This window comes from Psittacula echo (genome assembly GCF_963264785.1).
Source record: "Psittacula echo genome assembly, chromosome: 4".
Classification (NCBI taxonomy): Eukaryota; Metazoa; Chordata; class Aves; order Psittaciformes; family Psittacidae; genus Psittacula; species Psittacula echo.
In genome coordinates this window covers 108,400,484-108,423,394 of record NC_137738.1, presented here as the reverse complement: position 1 = coordinate 108,423,394, position 22,911 = coordinate 108,400,484, and the positions used below count along the sequence as shown (strand labels likewise).

The following is a 22,911-nucleotide window of genomic DNA, read 5'->3' as shown; positions in this document are numbered from 1 at the left end:
GGAAGAAGAACCCTCCCTTGGCTTTGTGAATGAAGCTCTTCACAACAGGGCCCTGATGGCCCATTTAAAAGCAAAAGCACAGCTGGGCACCCCCGTAACTGTCCCCTTAACGTTTGCAAGTGCCTCCGGATTTGTTATGACAGAATCTCGACCATGCGCCTCCCGCTGCGCAATGCACGGACTACAACTCCCATCAGTTCCCGCGCGCGCCCCATAGCGAGTCAGCGTTTTCTCGCGGGGCATGCTGGGAGCTGGAGTCTTTCTGGGGAGGTGGCTGTGCGCACTTTTGCTATCTGATTGGCTGGAAAGCGTGGGGGGCGGGTGCAAAGCGGCGCGCCTCATTTGGGCCAATGGTGCTGAAGTTCATTTTGAATGACGTGCCGTTAGGCAAATGGAAAGAGGAGGGCGGGCAGGCGGGAGACTGCGCGCGTTCGAAGGCGCGGGAGTGGTAATAACGGAGGTGGCGCTGAGGTGAGGGAGCGCGGCTGGGGCCTTGAAGGGATTGTGGGTGTGTTTGACGGATTTGGTGCCGTGTTGAGGTGTGGGGAGTTTGCGTTAGGGGTGCAGGAGGTATGGCCTGGTGCGGTCTGAGGTGCCTGTGTACGTTGAGGGAGGTAGGGGGTGTGAGGGCTGTGAGGCCCCAGGCTGCCGGCTCAGGTGCGCCAGGCCCCACGTACCGGTGCTGGTGGATTGGGGGATGATGGGGTAGCAGCGTGGGCCAGGCGCCGGTGGGGAGGTCTGGTGCGGGGAGGGGTTTTTCAGGGGTTGTAAGGCGGTTTAGTGAGGTCTTGGTGAGTAGGAGAGTTGGGGGGGGGGAGGGATGCAGGGATGAGGTGCTGGTGCCCTAGTGCAGTGCAGTGCAGGGTGCCTGTAAGATCTGTGGTCTGATGCAAAAGTGGGCTGAGGGGCTGGCTGGGACCTGGATTGGGAATGTTTTGGGAGGGGGCGGATGTCTTTAGGGCCAGCCATGGGCAGCTGCTCGTTTGTGGGATGTGCAAGTTACAAGGCTATCCCCAATATAAGAAGGGTGTGGAGGAGTTGGAATGAGGCCAAAGGTGGCCACGAAGATGCTCCGAGGACTGGAGCACCTCTGCTATGGAGACAGGCTGAGAGAGCTGGGCTTGTTCAGCCTGGAGAAGAGAAGGCTCTGGGGAGACCTTAGAGCAGCTTCCAGTGCCTGAAGGGGCCGACAAGAAAGCTGGAGAGGGGCTTTTGACAAGGGAATGTAGGGACAGGACAAGGGGGAATGGCTTTAACCTGACAGAGGGGAGATTGAGATGAGCTCTTAGGAAGAAGTTATTCCCTGTGAGGGTGGTGAGGCCCTGGCACAGGGTGTCCAGAGAAGCTGTGGCTGCCCCATCCCTGGCAGTGTTCAAGGCCAGGTTGGACGGGGCTTGGAGCAACCTGGTCTAGTGGAAGGTGTCCCTGCCTGTGACAGGGGGTTGAAACTGGATGAGGTTTAAGGCCCCTTCAACCTAAACCGTTGTATGACTGCACCCCTGACACATACCTCTTGACTCTCCCACCAACCGCATGTCCTTGTCTTACTTTTTCTCTTCGATCTGCACCTGATATCTTACTACCCGGGTACCTGCAGGCTTGTTACTGCTGCCCTCTTCTTCTAGGGCATTGCCTGCCCTCTCTTGCAAGTCCCTTCTGCCATCGGTGCTCTGTGATGAGGTTGTACAACTCGTGCTGCAGCTCTTGACTTCATCCTCTCCCATCACTGTTGTTCTTGGTGTTCCTGGGCCTGATAACAGCTTGCCTCGCCTGGGCTGTCATCTGTCATTGCTTCCCACGTATCAGCAATGTGTGAACGCTTCCCCCTGCTGGTAAATTATTGAATACATGATTCCTTGTGCTGTTGTAGCAGCTTATGAATGTTTATTTAGTCCAGCTGGATACGAAGTATTTGTTTATTCTGGGTTTTTGGTTATAAAACGCCACGTAATGGGAAAGTTAATATTGTATGATACTATCTCAAACTGGAAGAGATGGAGCAAACAGAGTTGAGTGTTAAACTGGGTTAAATGGCTACTGGATTAATTAAGTCTAAAAATGAGTGGTTTATGCTATGTGGCCAGATGGAAGGTAAGAGAGAGATTTTTAAAAGTCTGTCGGGTAAAGAGGTGTCTCTGCTGGAAGGTGAATGCCAATGTGAAATCCCTGTAGGAATAAACTGACCATGGATATAGGCAGGAGCAAGCAGGTTTCTAGGAACTGCATCAGTGAGGTCTGGAGTGAGCCTTGCAAGAGGAAAGTAAAACACATTTCTGAAATATCTGGCTCTGTTTTAGAGAAGGGACTTTAGGATCCGTTGGTCCATGGTGACAGAATCATTCTTGACCTGGAAGATCCCTTCCGTGTGCATTTGTTTTACAACTTATGCTCAACTGAAACAGCCCCGTGGTGTTCTTGTTTCCATCAGTCACAAACTGCTTCCATCACTTTTTTGTCCCATCTTCTCTTCCTTCTTTACTAACTTTGTTTATTTGCTTTTACTGGAAATCTATTTCAAGCTATCAAAACCATGTTCTTATAGGTGCTCTAGGGGAGCCATGGCAGCTGGTACCCCACAGAAGAGGAGCCATAGTTCTATTGGCACCGATAGGTATGTTAACTTCTCACATATCTTGTTTTTCTAATAAAACCCACTTAATGGCTGTACATAGAATAAACCAGATTGTTAAAATCCTTGATGCTTTTCATGTGAAGTGGAAAAAAAGATGGTTCTGAGACACACTTAGCATCAGCTCCTGTTTGTTTATCAGTGACTAAGAACATGTTTGTTTTACCGAGCATCTTGAGAAGTTTCATCAAATATGTAGGGAAACCAAAGCTAAAAATTATCTTCAAGCACAAAATTAGTAAGGAGAAAAAGCTGTTACACTGAGCTGGTACTTGGCAGGCCCATGTCAGTACATGCATTAGGGCATTAACTCTTTTTTATTTCTTTTTTATTAAATTAAGGTATTTTGTTCTGACAGTCACCTCTGTCAGGTACATACCCTTGTTTGTGACACTTGCACCCAAACCTAGCCTAAGTAAGTCCCATAAGCAGGAGAAATCTAAAACCTGATTGTTCAGAAACGGAAGAAATAAGCCCCTGACATTTGCATTTCTTTGGGGTGAAGCCTCAGCCTTTCCCATTTGGAAAGACTTGGAGAGACGCTATGGAAATATAGCACAAAGTATCTGAATAGTCTTCTGGTGTTAATAGAAAAACAGTGCCTTTTAATGTATACCTAAAAATATTATAGATTTATATTTTTTCCCGTACGTCTAGTGGAGGAGAAGCCACTGGCCAGGAGAAAAAGCTGATTTAAATCCAGAGCAGTGGCTTGTTTTTCATTCTTTCATAACTCTTCCATCAGAAAAGTTTTTTCTCATGCTTGTCATGTACTTCTCATCAAAATATTTCCGGGTAGAACAAGAGTGGAGTTTGATTTCAGAATTGGAGGGACAAATTCCTGAGGTAGGGTGTAAATACTTGCTGAGGAAATGCCTAACTATGTTGTTTGTTAAATAGCATAGAATCAGAGAACCATTTTGGTTGGAAGGGACCTGAAAGCTCACTAGTTCCACCCCCCTGGTCCAAGCTATTCCAGGTTGTAACATATGGTTGCCCCCAGCATAAGGAGGACGTAGAGCAGTTGGAGTGAGTCCAGAGAAAAGTCATGAAGATGCTCTGAGGGCTGGAGCACCTCTGCTATGGAGACAGGCTGAGAGAGCTGGGCTTGTTCAGCCTGGAGAAGGGAAGGCTACAGGGAGACCTTAGAGCAGCTTCCAGTGCCTAAAGGAGGTGACAAGAAAGCTGGAGAGGGGCTTTTGACAAGGGCCTGTAGGGACAGGACAAGGGGGAATGGCTTTAACCTGACAGAGAGGAGATTGAGATGAGATCTGAGGCAGAAGTTCTTCCCTATGAGGGTGGTGAGACCCTGGCACAGGTTGCCCAGAGAAGCTGTGGCTGCCCCATCCCTGGCAGTGTTCAAGGCCAGGTTGGACGGGGCTTGGAGCAATCTGGTCTAGTGGAAGGTGTCCCTGCCCATGGCAGGGGGGGTTGGGACTGGATGAGCTTTAAGGTTCCTTCCAACCCCAACCATTCTATGATATTTGGATATTGCACTTGATATTTCTATTTGTTACATGGCATGTACCAACACAGACAACTCATCTGTGTTTTAAGTCTCAGTTAAGTGTTTTAAGTAAAACAGTAATTGAAAACCTTTTAAGAGTGCATGTTATGTTTTGCTCTGTCATTATTTTTACAGTTCATCCTTAGTTTTTGAGACTCCTGTGAAAAAAAAGATGATAGAATTTTCTGAAGGTCTGTCTCCACTCAAGAAACCAAGAAATAATCTGTTTGCTTCTCAAATACAATGGTCCTCTAGCTCCAGCGATGAGATGAAAGAAAACCAGGCTGTCCCAGTGAGGCCAGTGCTCTCAAGGAGGCTGGATATTTCACCCCTTCAGGCAGCCAGTGTTCCCACAGCCCTGCAGAGTGAGTCCTCAAGGAAATTATCCCCAAAGACCGCTTCCTCGTACAAGTTCTTCGTGCCTGTGGTGTCTTTTTATAGCAAGGAAAAGTGCTACCGAAGTCCTTATGAGAGAAAAGAGCTGAATGAGCACCGCACTTTGGATGAGAGGAACAGGGATGAACATCTCCCAGCTGCCAGCCGAACTGAGAAGATGAACGTGAGCTTGAGCAGGAATAAAAGCTTGAAGCCAACCAAGCACACTACAAAATCCAAGCATGGCAAAACTGTCCCCAAAGCTCCTAAGAAGGCGAAGCGAGAGACATCAGCAGAAAAATCCAGTGTGGAGAAAGAGAACGTGAATTCTCTAGTTAAAAAGAAGATGGAGTCACCCTTCAGAGTCCTGAGCATGACAGTTAAACCAGCCCTGAAACTCCAGCTAGGAGCAGCATTCTTCAATACTGGGAAGAAATCGCACTCTAAAAAGCCAGTTTTGGATGCCAAGTCTCTCCCAGGTCTCCTCAAATCTCTGCAAGAAAACAACCAGCCCAGACCACCACCAGCTACAAAGTCCAATTCGACTGATGGAGACAAAGTTGTTGAGACAGTTGGTGTATTGAGAAGTATTTCCTTGCCTCAGAAAAAGGAAAATGAAAACAGGAAGGACTCTAAAAGCTGTGTAAATCAAGGGAGAGATGCAGCATGTGATGGAAAAGCATCTCCATTGAAAAGCAGAAGCACTTTTGGTCCGTCTTGTGCTTCCAGATATGCAGCTGGAGGAGAGAGCAATGCAGAGAATGTGGTAAGTAAATGTGTCCTCAGAGCCTGCTGCACAAGCCTGAGGTGAACATGTGCTCTGCTCATTCCAATGTCAGGTGTTTATTTAGACATATGAGTGGATTTTGCCTAGGAAAGCTCACAGATTTATTTCTGCCTCATGGAGGCTTAAAGCTGTGGTGAACTTTCAGGATGTTCCTGTTGGCATCCCTGTTGGTCGCTAGCGCTTGGCTGCAGAGCAATATTCCCTTTACGATGGCTGAAAGGAAAGCTTTCTGTGTGCTGTTTTTCAACAGATAATCCGTATCTTTTGGGGGTTTGTTGTTTCTTTTCCATGTGATAAAGGGCAAAGCTGAAAAAGAAGTTTTTAAGCTTTTTTCTTTTTTGTCATTTTAATGAATGTAACAAATACCAAGTCTGACCTCACTGAGTACTGTGGGAGGTCATGACCCGCTGTCCTCAAGGACAGCAGCTCTTCACAGGACTTCTGCTTCTATGGCCTCAAAACCAATGTTGTTTTCACCTCAGCCAGTGATCAGACACAGAAAGCACTATTGTTTCTAGTGTGTTTTTAGCAATTTCTCCTCAGTCACAAGACATTGTTGCTGATACAGCAGGCTTTGCTCTGCTCTGGGTGATCTTTTTCGTGATTATTTCCCCAGCAGGAGCTACCTGTGCTGGTTCTGCAGCTCCCTCCTCCCAGGAAGCGAGGCTGAGCCACGGGTTCTCATGCTTCAACAAACCAAGGAGTTTTTCAAGCTGGTCTGTTTTTGAAGGACTCCAAGAGTTCTATTGCCAAAGAGACCTATTGCAATTTTTATCTGTTGCTCCCTTCACAGGGAATATTCCTGGTGATAGATAAGTGTTGTTTTGGGGTGTCTTTTAAAACATACATTTGATTGTTGGAGCGAGTCCAGAGAAGGCCACAGAGATGCTCGGAGGGCTGGAGCACCTCTGCTATGGAGACAGGCTGAGAGAGCTGGGCTTGTTCAGCCTGGAGAAGAGAAGGCTCCAGGGAAACCTTAGAGCAGCTTTCAGTACCTAAAAGGGCTGACAAGAAAGCTACAGAGGGGTTTTTGACCAGGCCTGTAGGGACAGGACAAGGGGGAATGGCTTTAAGTTGACAAAGGGGAAATTGAGGTGAGATTTTAGGAAGAAGTTCTTCCCTGTGAGAGTGATGAGGCCCTGGCACAGGTTGTCCAGAGAAGCTGTGGCTGCCCCATCCCTGGCAGTGCTCAAGGCCAGGTTGGATGGGGCTTGGAGCAGCCTGGTCTAGTGGAAGGTGTCCCTGCCCATGGCAGGGGGAGTTGGAAGGGGATGAGCTTTAAGGTCCCTTCCAACCCAAACCGTTCTGTGATTTGATGATGCAATTCTTGTACAAATATGTTTAGCAGTGCTGAAATAGTTAAATGTTGTAATGAGTCTCGCTGCTGACCAGGTAATGTGCCAGCTCTTGCTTTTAATTTCAGGATTTGCCAGAGAATCGTTTAAAATATGGGACATGGTTTTTGCTGCCTAAAGTGCTGAGGTGGGAAGGGTGAGGGTGATAGTGGAAGGAGCACAGCAGTAAAACACTGATTCAGAGCAGGTTTGCAAACTATTTCATTACACTTAATGTTGTATTTTGCTGTTCCATTCCAGCATCTTAAAATGTAGAAAAGTGGGAAAGCTGCTGGAATACTACATGGTATTTTATACTGGGCATTGAAAGGAAGCAGTGAACAAGATGGGAAGCTGTTTTTATAGGGCTGATGCATTCTACATTCCATAAAAGACAGTTTATGGCCTCCTTTGTTCACCTGCACTGGTTTAGTATCTCTTTTGCATTCCTGACTTGATTGTCATATGATTTTACAATGCAGCTTTAATAAAACACAAATGTTGGCTTGCACAGTCCAGTTTTGCATGTATGGTAAAAAAAGAGAAATGATCTGATAGCATTTAATTCTGCTGTTGTGGCAGTTTTTGTGTTGGCAAACTTGTTCTCTGAGGTTAACCAGAAACATGGAGTGTTTGAAAAGGGAACTCGGCAACTTTCTTACTGCAAACTGAGCACAGATCAAGCATGGCCTTGATCTGGTCTTGGATTCTGCTACTGCCAGGTCCTTTGCCTGGTGTTCCTGGTGGGAAATAATACACTGTCATGTACAAAAAGAGCAGAGTTCAAGGCAAAAATCAGTTTGGCAAACTTTGATTTTTATAGAGCATCTGTGAGAGGCTTCCAGGAGCTGTGAAGGTGCAAATGTGTAGGCAGAGAGTGAAGCAGAGTCACAGAAATGGTAAAGCGAAGAAATGATACAAAACCTCTACACTTAAGATTTAGTTGAAAAAGCAAATAAAACCCCTACATCCTGTAATAAAACAGAAGCAGGGCACACATAGGTGTTAAGAATTAAAATCCGTGGTCATTATCTCAAGCTGCATTTGGTCTCAACAGTACCTGAAGGCAGGTAGATGGGAAATGTCGGTGCTTCAGAAGGCTGAGAGTAACTTTCATGAAACAAGTTTTTCCTCAGTACAGGGTGCAACATTTTCAATGCAACATTCAGCATTCAGGTGTAACTTTAATAATGTGCTAAAACCACGTTTTGTGATTGGAAAATAGAACTATAAAGCTTCATCATGTCAATTAATGCTCACTGTGAAGGTCCCTTGAATTATATGTGACTCTGTAGCTGCTGTCTGAGAACTTAATCAACTGAGAGTTTTCTTTTTTCTTTAAAAACTTGTCTCCCTTTATAGGATGCTGATGAAATCAGTTCTACAGCCTGCGAGTCAGATGATGGCGTTATTCCCTCAAGCCAGTCTCTGCAGAAGTTGAATAAGCAAGGTGAGCTAGATTATACCTCTCTTGGTCTGTGACTCTTGGTGCTGTAGGAAAATGAGGCAGAACAGACCCTAAAAAATCCCCTAGGTTACCCACTTCTCTCCAGCAGGATCAGTTCTACTGAATTCCCATGTTGTCCTTTAATACAGTGTTTAAATAAGCTGGGTAGTAACAATGGAGATTCTGCCATCTCCCTGATGAACCTGAGTGTTAAGCAGTATGTGAACTGGTTTTTCTTTTGAGATCTAACCTGCCTTTCCCCTTGGTTTTGTGACAGAGCTCATTCCCAGTAAGATTCTGGAAATTCCTGTATTTGAAACCAATGATCACATTTTTCATGGAAATTCCTGTATTTGAAACCAATGATCACATTTCATAGAACCACAGAATGGTTTGGGTTGGAAGGGACCTTAAAGCTCATCCACTTCCAACCCCTGCCATGGGCAGGGACACCTTCCACTAGACCAGGTTGCTTCAAGCCCCATCCAACCTGGCCTTGAACACTGCCAGGGATGGGGCAGCCACAGCTTCTCTGGGCATCCTGTGCCAGGGCCTCACCACCATCACAGGGAAAAACTTCTTCCTAAGATCTCATCTCAATCTCCCCTCTGTCAGTTTAAAGCCATTCCCCCTTGTCCTGTCCCTACAGGCCCCTATTGTACAGTGTCCCTCTGCAGCTTTCTTGTCGGCCCCTTTAGGCACTGGAAGCTGCTCTGAGGTCTCCCTGGAGCCTTCTCTTTTCTTTTCCCTCCCCCTCCATGCCCGTTTTATCCCTGGGCTGCTCCCCTGATTCATTCCACTTTCCTTTTTCAATCTTGAGTTTTAGGCATCTGACACTGTCACTTGTTTTATCCGGACCAAATCACATGTTTCCTGACAGGGTGCTCCCAAAGAGACCTCCCTCTAAGCCTTATGAGCACTAATTACCAGCAAAGGAGTAACTAATCTACTTCTCACACAACTAACACCTACTTTTCTACAGGAAACCTTCTGAGCTGCCTTTGATTGAAGGCAGACAGTAACCCATGGGTGTTACATGCAGCTGCTGCCTGGGGAGTTGATCCATATCCCTTATTTGCCCCTGGCTTGTGGCTAAGTGTAGTGAGTCCCCTTATCCTTATTTCAGCCTGTTTTTTCTGACCCTTTTCAGTGCAAGAACACTTTTAAAGTTAAACTCATAAATGCCCCTATGTGCTAGGTATTACCTGTAAAGATAGAAGCACATGTTATCCTTTACTCCTGATAGTCACCAAATCAAGTCCACCCTATATTTCTTGTTTCAGCAGTAAATTAGGAACAATAATTATTATTTTTCCTCTTGGGAATAACAAGTGATAAAAAAAGAAGATATGTTGCTTAAATATTTTTTATTAAAGCAAAATAGTGTGTTGGCCTCTACCTGCTGTCTCATCTTCCAAGTATGCACTAACATGTGCCAGTATATTTGCAGAAGCTGAGGTCATGTTATTTTATCTTAATTTCCTGATTTCTCCTTTTTTCCCTTTTAAAAATAGGCAACACTCTCTATTCCAGTCCCAGCAGCCCTGGGTTGAGTCAATCCTTATGAGCCTGTAAAGGTCTAATTTATCTGTGTGTGCCCTTGACATCTTTCCCCAGCTGTGAGAGTTTATCTCCTTTTGGTCTTAATTGTCCTGACACTCACATCACAACTCGTTCTTTTATTGATGACTAAAATGAAAAGGCACTACATGTTCTTGTCATTGTTATCTGGTTTTAGTGTTTCCTCCTCTTTTGTAGCAAAACGTGGGTTTTCTTCTGTTGCAGGGTGCCACTGCCTCCCCAGGTACAGCTCGTTTTGCAGTATGGCATTTCTGCTTTCAGCCTGTTGTGTTGCTGCTCTGCTCTCCCCTGGTTTCTGTTCCCTTTGTGATTCCTTGAATTTCCAGTGAGAGAAGAAGTTGCAATTTAGCTGTGTTTGTGTCTCATTCCACTTCATTCTGGCACATCTGGTCTTAATCTGTTTCTTGAAGAAATTACCAGCACTCCTGAGCTTTTTGGTTTTTTTACACACCATACACACCCCCCCCTTTCTCTTGCTTCACATGGGAACTTATTTATCAGCTTTTTGGAAGGTAGTGAAGCCTGTTACTGAAGGTCAACACTTTCCTGTGCCTCCTCCTCATCCCAAGGAGTGGCGTGCTCCCTCCTGCAGCTGCTGCTTTTCCTGCTATCTCTAGCTCTGGGTAAAAGGCTCCTCTAGCTGTGATTTCCACCTGTTTCTAAAGCTGTTGCCATCGTGTTTCCAGACATCACCTGCATTTGCCTGCTGGGACCTTTCCAAAGAAGCGTCTTGGCCCTTTAAGCTCCTGCGTTTCTAGGAATCTATAGGCTTTTTATTGTTTATTAGTGTCTTCCTGACTCCTTATGATCTTTTCCACTGCTGATATGAACAAGGTGCTTTCTATTATGTACAGTTTCCTAGAAATCGGTTAATTTTCATGGCATGTTTTTTGGAGGCTGTTACAGCCACTCTTCTGCTTGCAGATGTTACTAAGTTTCGGTAATTCCTAAGAATCATAGAATCACAGAATGATTTGGGTTGGAAGGGACATTGAAGCTCATCCAGTTCCAGCCCCCTGCCACAGGCAGGAACACCTTCCACTAGATCTGGTTGCTCCAAGCTCCATCCAACCTGGCCTTGAACACTGCCAGGGATGGGGCAGTCACAGCTTCTCTGGGCAGCCTGTGCCAGGGCCTCACCACCCTCACAGGGAAGAACTTCTTCCTAAGATCTCATCTCAGTCTCTCCTCTGTCAGGTTAAAGCCATTCCCCCTTGTCCTGTCCCTGCAGGCCCTTGTTGTAAGTCCCTTTCCAGATCGTTTTCAGCCCTTTTAAGGACTAGAAGGTTGCTATGGGTGAATGTGGTCAAAATACAGTGGTGTAAAGCAGTCTAGTACCTAAACTTTTTATCCTTGAGAAGAAAAAAAAATCCAAGCTAATGGTTTTTGTTTGGTTGGTTAATTTTTTTTTTGCTTTACTTACTAAAGTCTTTGCAAAGTTATCCTAAAACTTGCAGCTCATGTGCTGTAACCTAGTGGTTAACCTGCTGCTTCCCAACTTCTTGAGGCTGAAGAAGCTGTAGGCTCAGGGTGCCTTAGCCAAAATAACGGGAAATGGGAAAACTTCTGCTTGATTAACACACTTAATTAGGAGGCAAGGAAGCACTAAACTACTGCAGCAGAAATTTCTGATTCATGATTCTGATGTGAGAGGGGAAAGCACTGAACACCTTGATCAACATCACTTCCAATGCATTTAAGGTGATTCCATTATGGCTGGATTCCACTCATGGGCATCTTTCTATCCTGCAGCATCAACAGCTTCCCAGTACTCTCTGAATCTCTTGTCTATGGAGTTCAGTTCCACTGTTGTGTATCATTTGGGACTGTAGTGATAGGACAAGAGTTGAAGGGTTGAAATTTAAACAGGGGAAGTTTAGATTGGATATAAGGAAGAAGTTCTTTACTGTAAGGTTGGTGAGGCACTGGAATGGGTTGCCCAGCGAAGATGTGAATGCTCCATCCCTGGCGGTGTTCAAGGCCAGGTTGGACAAAGCCTTGGGTGACATGGTTTAGTGTGAGGTGTCCCTGCCCACGGCAGGGGGGTTGGAACTTGATGATCTTAAGGTCCTTACCAACCCTAACTATTCTATGATTTTGCAGTCTTACTGGTGTTTGAATGTTTGTTTCCATGTATCAATGTGTTCTGCCACTAAAAAGAATTCTAAACCACTGTAACTTTGCTTGTCTTTTCCAGCATCTCCTTCAAAGGCTGTTGTCTACCCCATATTCAGCTCATCCCCCACCAGCAAGAAAAGGTAGGCTACTCTTTGCGAAGTCTCTCCAAGAATGATCAGATACGTCATATCTGCAGAATCATTATTTTTTTAAGTATACTAATTCTTAATATGATGATTTAGCTTTCTCCCAGTCTTTGTAAGGTTTGGAAGTTTGAGGGTGACTTGCCTTGGTTGAGGAGAGGGGGTGTGTTGGTTTGTTTTTTCGTTTGCTTGTTTTTAAGAGAAGATGCAAGATTAATTTTGTGTTGGTTTAGGGAAATTCTAGCCTGTGAATAAGGAAATACATGCTTGCTTACTGTCTGTAGTACTTTTTGCTTGTGAATTTGTACATATTCCAGTGCCTAAAGGGGCTGACAAGAAAGCTGGAGAGGGACTTCTCACAAGGGCCTGTCGTGATAGGACCAGGGGAAACGGTCTTAAAGTGAAAAAGGGGACGTTTAGATGAGATCTTAGGCAGAAGTTCTTCCCTGTGAGGTTGGTGAGGCCCTGGCACAGGTTGCCCAGAGAAGCTGTGGCTGCCGCACCCCTGGCAGTGTTCAAGGCCTGGTTGGACCTCAGGGGCTTAGGAGCGACCTGGTCTAGTGAAAGGTGTCCCTGCCCGTGGCAGGGGTTGGAAGGAGATGAGATTTAAGGTCTTTTCCAACCCAAGCCTTTCTAGGAGTTGGTGATTCTATAAAAAGCAATGAACCTTGTGGCATAGAGAAATTGGTTTGGCAATGAATTTAAAGAACATGGGTATTCATGACAGTGGGATTGAGTGCGCCCTCAGCAAGTTTGCCGATGACACCAAGCTATGTGGTTCTGTTGATACGCCGGAGGGAAGGGATGCCATCCAGAGGGACCTCGACACGCTTGTGAGGTGGGCTGATGTCAACCTTATGAAGTTTAATCATGCCAAGTGCAAGGTCCTACACCTGGGTCGGAGCAATCCGAGGCACAGCTACAGGTTGGGCAGAGAAGAGATTCAGAGCAGCCCTGCAGAGAAGGACTTGGGGGTGTTGGTCGATGAGAAAATGAACATGAGCCGGCTTCAGTGTGCGCTTGCAGCCCGGGAAGCCAACCATATCCTGGGCTGCATCAAGAGGAGCATGACCAGCAGGTCAAAGGAGGTGATCCTGCCCCTCTACTCTGCTCTCGTGAGACCTCACTTGGAGTCTTGTGTGCAGTTCTGGTGTCCTCAACATGAAAAGGACATGGAACTGTTGGAACAAGTCCAGAGGAGGGCCACAAGGATGATAAGGGGACTGGAGCACCTCCCGTATGGAGACAGGCTGAGAAAGTTGGGGCTGTTCAGCCTGGAGAAGAGAAGGCTGCGTGGAGACCTCATAGCAGCCTTCCAGTATCTGAAGGGGGCCTACAAGGATGCTGGGGATGGACTCTTCATCAGGGACTGTAGTGACAGGACAAGGGGTAATGGGTTCAAACTTAAACAGAGGAAGTTTAAATTGGATCTAAGGAAGAAATTCTTTACTGAGAGGGTGGTGAGGCACTGGAATGGGTTGCCCAGGGAGGTTGTGAATGCTCCATCCTTGGTGGTGTTCAAGGCCAGGTTGGATGAGGCCTTGGGTGACATGGTTTAGTGTGGGGTGTCCCTGCCCATGGCAGGGGGGTTGGAACTAGATGATTTTAAGGTCCTTTCCAACCCTAACTATTCTATGATTCTATTCTATGATTCTATGATTCTTTCTGGTCAGGTATGGTCTGTTCTGCACTGACTTTTTTAACCTGAGATACTTGAGTATGGCAGCACTAGGTAGCAGCATGTTCAGCAGTGTTGATGCAGACCAAAGACAAGACAGAAGTTTCTATAAAAATGGGTGAAAAGGATTTATGGAAGCAGCTGTTTCTCTTCCAGTGTCCCATGCTCACCTGAGATGGTGTTTTCGAAGCCTGCAAGATGGTGTTTGCTATTTAGTGTGATGTAAATGAAATGCAAGCCTGTGAAGTTTGTTTTTTGATTCTATAAAAAGCATGGTAGTGCTAAATTACTTGCAAGCACTGGAACTCTTTACTCATCAGGTGTAACCGTACAACCTAGTGTCTGAGTTTCTGATCAGCTTATTACTTCGGTTAATTTGCTGTCATACTCCTAGACCTCTAATGGAAAAAAGACTTGTTTTCCCATGCAAGAACCAGGGCTGCACGTCCCTCTCCCATATTGAATCAACTTCTTGATATACTTTGTTAACAATAAACGCATTCTGAGTTTATTTTGAACATAAAAATCCCCACTTAAAGTCGCTCTGGAAAGAGCCAAAATAAACTTTGCAAAACTTGTCGTGCTACTGTAGTCCTCTGCCACAGAAGTGTTGAAAGAGAGATCTGATTGCAATATTTGCTTTGCTTCCTCATGTGGCTTTTCAAATACCTTCCGTGGTGCAAGTGGAGCCCTGGAATGTGTGGAAATCCTGGTGTTTGTGATTAACTGAAGCTCAGTCTTGGATTTGCAGTTGTCTCCTGGGAAGCGGATGAGCACAAGCTTTTTCTCCATGAAGTCTCTGCTTTGGAAATTCTCCTTAGTATCCAAATCTATAAAATTGTTTGGTGTAGCTCTAAATTAATTCCATGTTAAGATTTGCTGCTCACCAGTTACAATTTCCTGCTTTAAGATGGCTTAAGAAATGCCACCTTCAGCATAGAAGCCTGAAGGTAGGTTAAAAACCTGTGCAATTATTATCATCCCTAATAACATGCTTCTCTGTAGCTGAAGCCTATGCTGTAAAAATACATGTAAATCCTCCATGTCTACATCTAAATAGGAGCAATTCCTCCTGGCCATGGCTCGATCTGCTCCTCTCTGTGGGAGGCTGGTGCTGTGAGGAGGCAGAGCAGAGCTTAGCCCCAGCACCAAGGGCTTTCCCAAGATGCTCTGATTATTCCCTGCTCTAAAGGGGTGTTGGCGTGAGGGGCTGGGACTTATGGTGGTGCAGTCCTGTGTCAAGTTTCTGGGGCCCCCAACATTAGAAGGATGTGGAGCTGTTGGAATGAGTACAGAGGAGGCCATGAAGACGCTCCAAGGGCTGGAGCACCTCTGCAATGGAGACAGGCTGAGAGAGCTGGGCTTGTTCAGCCTGGAGAAGAGAAAGCTTCAAGGAGACCTTAGAACAGTGTCCAGTGCCTAAAGGGGCCAACAAGAAAGCTGGAGAGGGGCTTTTGACAGAGCCTGTAGGGACAGGACAAGAGGGAATGGCTTTAAAGTGACTGAGGGGAGATTGAGATGAGATCTTAGGCAGAAGTTCTTCCCTGTGAGGGTGGTGAGGCCCTGGCACAGGGTGCCCAGAGAAGCTGTGGCTGCCCCATGCCTGGCAGTGTTCAGGGCCAGGTTGGATGAGGCTTGGAGCAGCCTGGTGTAGTGGAAGGTGTCCCTGCCCATGGCAGGGGGTTGGAAGTGGATGAGGTTTAAGGTCCCTTCTAACCCAAACCATCCTGTGATTCTGTGACTTGGGCACCTATTTCTTCACCTGCAATTTCCACGCTTTGTGGACCTTGCCCTCTGCTTCTCAGTTAGTTGTATATCTCCTTGGCTGTACAAAGAGCTGCTTAATTTTCAATATCTGGGAGATGGGGTGGCTGTGGAAGTGTGAGAGGTGCTTAATTATTTAACTTTTGATGTAATTATACCTCTTCCTAGAGCCCCCTCCTACTCTCCTTGCTCCAGAAGAGCTGGCACCACGGCTGTTGAGAAGCTTTGCTGTATCTTTCCTACGTTGAGTTGTTCTGTGGTAAAAGTCACTATCCAACGTGTTATGTTAACCAGTACCTAATTTTCATCTCTCTGAAACGATTTTCAGGACACAGGCTGCACTGGATGAAGCGACTCCTCCATTTGGATCCAGCCCACCTGCAAAAACATCTCACACCTCGCAGAAAAACAAGAAAGCAAAAGAACTCTGCAAGCGCTCCAGCGACCAGATGATCATTGTAAGGTTCCCCTTGGGGCACGCTGGGTCCTCTCCGTGCTGAGGACATAAGAAATAGGCCTCAAGGCTCACTGAGAAGTAGATTTTCTTATGTGTAAACCTCAAATCAACCACACCGCAATGACCGTAACAGGGCAGTGATTAACATAGTTAGCACTAGACTAGGACAGGGTAGTAGCTAGGAAATACATTGTTATGGTTTCACTGGGACTAACGCTTTATTACATTTTGGAGTTCAAAAGAGATTTATGGAACATGATATTAAAGAGGAAAAAAAAAAAAAAAGCTAAACGAAACCTCAGCCAAGCCTGTATGGATGCTATAGGAATGAATTTGGCTGGATAACTTCCCTTTCCCACGGCTTCCCAGCCCACCGTTTGAGCAGAGTCAGCACAGCACTGCAACCACAGCAGCGAGCATCAGCCAGGGCAGCACAGGAGCAGCAATGAGCGGCCCTCTTTGGCAACTCCATGGCTGCCTTCCTGATGTTGCCCTGCAGCGTGGTCCACTGCTCATGGAGCAGGAGGAAGCAGTGTTACTGAGGCTCCTGTGTTGTGCAGCCATCACATCTGTGGGTTTCCAGAACATATGCCCTCAGCGATGAGTAATTTTTTTTAGTAAACCATTTGTTCTCACTTGGTGACATGCAGATGTTTTCAAGCCTGTTTCCTGAGGGAATGGGGCTTATGTGATCATTCTTTTCAGCTGAGCTGCCCTTTCTAGCACCTTTTGAGCTGTTTGCATGATTTCTGTCAAATTTGAGACCTCACAGATACAAATTTTTCAGTGTTTTGGAAACTGGTCCCTGTGGAAGGAAGAAATCCAGAGGAGTGCCTGTGCTGAGAGGAAAGCAGCAGTGTATGCTCAGCATCCCTTGCTACCCCGCACATGGCCAGCCACGAGCTGTAGCCCTGCCTGGCTGCGACGATGGAGGACAAGCTGTGGGTGCTGTGCCATGTAGGGAACCTCAAATGTCCAATATGTGGGATGTGTGGAAGGGAAGGCAGCTGCTGCAGCAGCAGCCAGTGCAGGAAGGGAGTCCTTAATGAACCAGCCTTCAATTCACCTTACTAATTACAGGATCACAAGGTGGTTTGGGTTGGAAACTACCTTAAAGCTCATCCAGTTCCAACCCCTGCCAAGGGCACAGACACCTTCCACTAGAGCAGGTTGCTCCAAGCCCCATCCAACCTGGCCTTGAACACTGCCAGGGATGGGGCAGCCACAGCTTCCCTGGGCACCCTGTGCCAGGGCCTCATCACCATCACAGGGAACAACTTTTTCCTAAGATCTCATCTCAATCTCCCCTCTCTCAGGTTAAAGCCATTCCCCCTTGTCCTGTCCCTACAGGTCCTTGTCAAAAGCCCCTCTCCAGCAATTTTTTGTTAGTGCTTTTAGGCACTGGAAACTGCTCTAAGGTCTCTGTGGAGCCTTCTCTTCTTCAGACTGAACAAGCCCAGCTCTCTCCCTGTCTCCATAGCAGAGGTGCTCCACCCCTTGGAGCATCCTTGTAGCCTCCTCTGGACTCACTCCAACAGCTCCATGTTCTTCTTAAGTTGAGGCCCCAGAGCTGGATGCAGGACTGGAGCAGCTCCATCCTCAAACTGCTGGTCGCATGTGACTAGACATCCAAAGAGCATTCTGCTCTCTGCTTGCACAACTGACATTCAGTTCCTTTTCTTCCCCTCCCTGTGTGCTAAGAGATAAAACTGATGTTATTTCTAGATAACTGATGGAAAGACTATCTGGAGTTTTCCTTTAGTTTATGGTTTTCTTGTTGGGCTCTTCTACATTGTTTCCTCAGTGAGGATATTGCTGATCTATTTCAAGGCTTGTTTGGAATAACATGTTCACTGTGTTCCCTGGGTAATTCATGCTGGGTAGTTCAAATTTTCTGCAAATAAGCAAGAGCTTTTTGTCCTCTTCACAAATACAAGTGAAAACAAGAAACTTGCTCTAGTGGAAGGTGTCCGTGCCAGTGGCAGGGAGATAGGAACTAGATAATGACTTTAAGGTCCCTTCAAACCCAAACCATTCTGTTATTCTATGATTTATGAAACAAATACTTGAATCTTTGATGATTGTTACTAGAACCAATTCTCGACCTCATTCTTTAAACTGAACATGGTTTTGAACAGCTTCAAGGCATTTTAGCTGGCTCCCTTTGTCACTAGGATGCTGGTCAGAAACATTTTGGGGCCATAGTTTGCAAGTCGTGTGGCATGATCTACACCGCTGCTAGCCCGGAGGATGAAGCCCAGCACATCCAGCACCACGAGAGATTCCTCGAGGGCCTCCGATATGTGGTAAGGCAATGGCTGCACTCGCAGCTTGGCTGAAGAAGATAGGGAGGAGATGTGCCATAGCTAGGAACAGCCACAGGCAAAGGGTTTGTCATCCAGAGGGGAGGTTAAAGTGCAAGTTAGGCAGATCCAGTGACTGTCTGCCTTCATCAGTTTGATGAATGTGTCTTGACTTTATTCCTGAAAGCCCCAGCAGGTCAGATTACAGCTTCATCTGCCAGAGCCTTCGCTGAATCACTTCCTCTCTCTTGCTAGACCACTAACTTGTTGTTCGGCTTTTTTTTTCCCCTGTGTGGCAGGGTTGGAAGAAAGAACGGGTTGTGGCAGAGTTCTGGGATGGGAAAGTTGTATTGATTCTTCCAGATGACCCAAAATATGCTGTCAAGAAGGTACTTGTTTGTTTATTTTGGGGGTTTATGTTGTAGATCAGCTTTCTGCTGGCTCAGCTCCCGGAACAGCCTCAGTGCTTGATCATGCATCATTTGCCAGTGCACGGGGTAAACAGGAGAGGCAAGTGGGGTTGTGGCAGCAGTCTGGGTTGCTGGGAACACCCACCCTGACCCCTCCCTCACCCTGCTCCCTGCACTGAAGCTCTTGTTCTTACATGACCAACATAACCCAATGCTTTCCCCTCCAACTTGGAGTGAAGGCGTAGAGGGATTATGGCACAGAGACCATTCTTGAATATTATCTACAGTTAGAAGACTCTTGTGGAGTGGGGAAGCACTTTGTTTAAAAACTGCTCTAAAGTGCTTCTATTTATTTTAGGGGGGGAAAAATGTGTATTTACATAGTGTGGCCTATATATCTATGCCACACTAGCTGCATGTGCAGTGAGAGCCCTCAGTATGGTGGGGAGCTGCAGAGCATTTCACAGCTTCATTGTGAAGCCTGACCTTGTGAAAAAACAGGATTATTTGGGGGAATGAGACCCTTTTTCTGACAGGTTTCACACACAGTCAAAGAATGTGTTTGTTAGTACTTAATGTGTTCCTCTCTGATTTTGTTGCCTTAGGCGGAAGATGTGCGAGAGATTGTTGATAACGAATTGGGATTTAAACAGGTTTCTTTGAGCTGCCCATCCAAGACTAAAATATATTTGTATGTGGCCAATGAGAAGATGGTTGTTGGGTGCTTAGTTGCTGAATCCATCAAGCAGGTACATGATATTAATTGTATGGGGGTGATATTGCAGGCTAATAATAGGGTAAACAAGGCCAAGTGCAAGGTCCTGCACTTGGGTCGGGACAATCACTAGCACAAACACAGGCTAGGGGAGACTGGATTGAGGGCAGCCCTGAGGAGAAGGACTTGGGGTGTTGGTCAGTGGGTAGCTTGACATGACCCAGGAGTGTCTGCTTGAGCCCAGAAACCTACCATGTCCAGGGCTGTAGCAGCAGCAGCGTGACCAGCAGGTTGAGGGAGAGGATTCTTCTCTGCCCTAGTGAGACCTCCCCATGCAGTCTTGCATCCAGCTCTGGTGCCCCAACATAAGAAAGATGTGGAGCTGTTGGAGTCAGTCCAGAGGAGGCCACAAAGATGCTCCAAGGGCTGGAGCAGCTCTGCTATAGAGACAGGCTGAGAGAGCTGGGCTTGTTCAGCCTAAGGAAGAGAAGGCTCTTAGAGCAGCTTCCAGTGCCTAAAGGCACCAGTAAAAAAAGCTGGAGAGGAGCTTTAGACAAGGGCCTGTAGGGACAGGACAAGGGGGAATGGCTTTAACCTGACAGAGGGGAGACTGAGATGAGATCTTAGGCAGAAGTTCTTCCCTGTGAGGGTGGTGAGGCCTTGGCACAGGGTGCCCGGAGAAGCTGTGTCTGCCCCATCCCTGGCAGTGTTCAAGGCCAGGTTGGACAGGGCTTGGACCAACCTGCTCTAGTGGAAGGTGTTCCTGCCTGTGGTAGGGGGTTGGCACTGAATGAGCTTTAAGGTCCCTTCCAACCCAAACCATTCTGTGATTCTATGAAGTTGCAGCCTGTTAACAGGGGCTGTTGGCATAAGGCTGTGTATTGGAAATCCCAGCTTAGCACAGGAGGTGGGAAAATAAATCTAAGGAAATATACAAAAAAAGAGTCACCCATAAAACAACAACAACAACAAAAGAAAAAGGAACTGAAGGAAAACCCTGTCAGGGGGGTGTTGGCAGCAGTTAGCTGGGTTTGTGTGGCTGATGCTGCAGTGAGTGTCTGCCCCTGGTTTGGTTGAGGTTGTGTGTGGTGTTCTGCCTCACAGGAGAGCTGGAGGAAAGGCTGGGAGCACAGGAAGGTCCATGCATCCTTTGGGAATGATGCCTCTGCTCATCCCTGCAGGCTTTCCGGGTGCTGTGTGAGCCAGGATCCGTGCCGGGATCGCCGGGACAGGACGCGCTGCAAAGTCAGCGGGCTTGGCGCTGCTCCACAGAGCCAGAACCTGCCATCTGCGGCGTGAGCAGGATCTGGGTGTTCGGCCCCAGGCGCGGGAAGGGCATCGCCCGGCGCATGGTGGACGTGGTCAGGTACGGAGCAGTGGGGAGCCAGGGGCCTGGCTGGGTTTTATTCCTGTGAAGGAAAAAGCAATGACCCCAGCAAGAAGTGTTGAGACAGAACTTTAGGAAAGGAAGAAATGTGTATTGCTGAGCAAGTCTGGAATGCCCACTTTGCAGTGGAAGGATATCATGTGGACAGATTTCTATATATATCTGATATTTAAGTGATTTAATATCTGACACAAACATGGGCTAAGCCATTAACTGCTGGGTACAAGCGGAATGCAGAGCTACACAGACTGGCTTTCCAAGAGACACTGCTTTTTTTGGGGGGGGTTGGAATACATTTCTTTTTTTTACTGGATAATCTGTGGGCCAAAACACTTGACATTTTTTCAGGCAGGAAATTCTGAGCTTTTCAAGCTTGGACCAAATTGGGAGGAAGACTTACTAATGAGGGGAAGTTTTTATGGGCTGCCTTGGGGCTGAGCATGGGAGTCCAAGAGCCTGTAGCAGCACATATCTTCTCTGTTGTATCTGCTCCCTATCTGTGTATAAAACACAGCTGTATGAAGTCTCTGAGTACATATATATTAATATATCATCATATATGAGTGTATCTAGAGCTCAATATTCTGAAAATTCATCAGCCCATGTTCAGCCCTTGCTTTCTCTTGTCGTTAGTATACAACCTCTGTGACATGATACCTCCCACCCCCATGGGACCTGCCAGGTTGGACAGGGCTTTGAGCAACCTGGTCTAGTGGAAGGCATCTCTGCCTGTGGCAGGGGTTGGAACTGGATGAGCTTTAAGGTCCCTTCCAACCCAAGCCATTCTGTGATTCAATAATTCTAACTGCAAGTGCCCCCAAGAGTCATGGTGCTCCCATGCTGAACTTCACTTGGGAACAGCCCCAAGATACTGAACCAAAACCTCTGGGTTCTCATATAAAACCGCACGTGTGGGTTTTCTGCTTGTATGTGATCTTAAATTATTCTTTTTCCTTATTTTAAACTGGCTCCTGATTACACCAGAATCCATGAACAAACTGGCATCTTGCACTGATCGCTGGTTTGAAAATAAAGTGAAGCACTAACAGCTCTCTGCAGCAGAGGGAAGGGGGGGAAAACACCAGTGGGTATTTCAGGTATTGGATGAAGCAGCCAGCAGGTGTTTGCCATGTGCTGATAGCTCTGCTCTCTTTCAGGAGCACATTCATGTATGGTTGCTACCTGAGCACTGAGGAAATCGCCTTCTCCGACCCAACACCGGATGGCAAGCTGTTCGCCACAAAATACTGCCGGACCCCCAACTTCCTCGTTTACAACTTCATTTATAACAACTGATTCAACTTGGTGATTTCAAGTTGGGGTTTGTTGAAATCACTCAAGATAATTTGTGTGGCTTAAAGTAACACTTGAATGTTGTTACCTGGCCAAATGCTGTTTTCCTGCTGAGCGCTGGTTCTTTGTCCCCTGTGAAGGGGAGAGGGTCACTTTGTGTACAGAGTTGTGTTAGATTTTAGTGCAACCTTGCTTGTATTTCAGGTGGGTTTGTTTCTTTTAAAACTGAATTCTATTACAAATAACTTAATTTTGTTGAAAGGTTTAATTAATATAAAGATTGCTCTTTCCTTCTGGGTATGTAATTCTGAATGTTGTGTGGTAAAGGGCTTTGTCTGGGGTAGGAGCCTCAGTACAAGCAGCTAGTAAATTTATGTACAGAGGAGTAGGAAATGTATTTTTGTCTTGATCTTACACCCTCTTTTTCCAGCCTGTTGTGTCAGAAAACCTTTTCCTTGAGCAGGCAGCTGCTCTCCCTTGGAAATACGTTGCTATCTGTGGGCTGCTGCCCCCAACCATTGCGGGAGCACAAATACATTACACAAGAGCCCTCTAAAGCTTGCACATACCTGGTAGAGTCACACACATGCTCCTTAAGAGAGAGAAAACACCCCTTTCACCCTGAGATAAACTAGAATACATTTATTATTAACATCTTAGTCACACAACTGTGGTTAATTCAACACAGATGAGGGGGAACTGTTTGAAAACACCTGTAATACAACAATTAAAGGAAAACTATTGCACAGAGCATATAGCTTACTTAGGACCTGACTGCATGTGGGAGGGGACTGCCCTAAGAGCAGGGTGAGCCCCAGTTGCCTAAGATCCTTAAAACAGGGGTTAGCATTTAAAGAGTTTAGGCTCTGTGTTTAAGTACATAGAACAGTTTTCACATACTAGAAGGATAAACACCGCAGGAGTAGACTTACTCTTTCTTCTAACTTAATCCCTGAGCACCAGGAGCTCAGATGCTTTTACCC

The 22,911-nt window shown here is 46.4% G+C and overlaps 1 protein-coding gene across 1 annotated transcript; it reads left to right on the top strand.

Annotated features, from left to right (window-relative positions):
- The first annotated feature begins 445 nt into the window (after positions 1-445).
- Positions 446-21,999, top strand: ESCO2 (establishment of sister chromatid cohesion N-acetyltransferase 2). The gene is made up of 11 exons (XM_080614773.1): positions 446-471; positions 2,543-2,611; positions 4,272-5,277; positions 7,995-8,082; positions 11,858-11,918; positions 15,692-15,821; positions 17,995-18,126; positions 18,423-18,512; positions 19,139-19,282; positions 20,430-20,614; positions 21,793-21,999. The coding sequence occupies exons 2-11, from the start codon at positions 2,559-2,561 to the stop codon at positions 21,929-21,931; spliced, it is 2,028 nt and encodes a 675-aa protein (XP_080470899.1). The 5' UTR covers positions 446-471; positions 2,543-2,558; the 3' UTR covers positions 21,932-21,999.
- Positions 22,000-22,911: the final 912 nt, after the last annotated feature.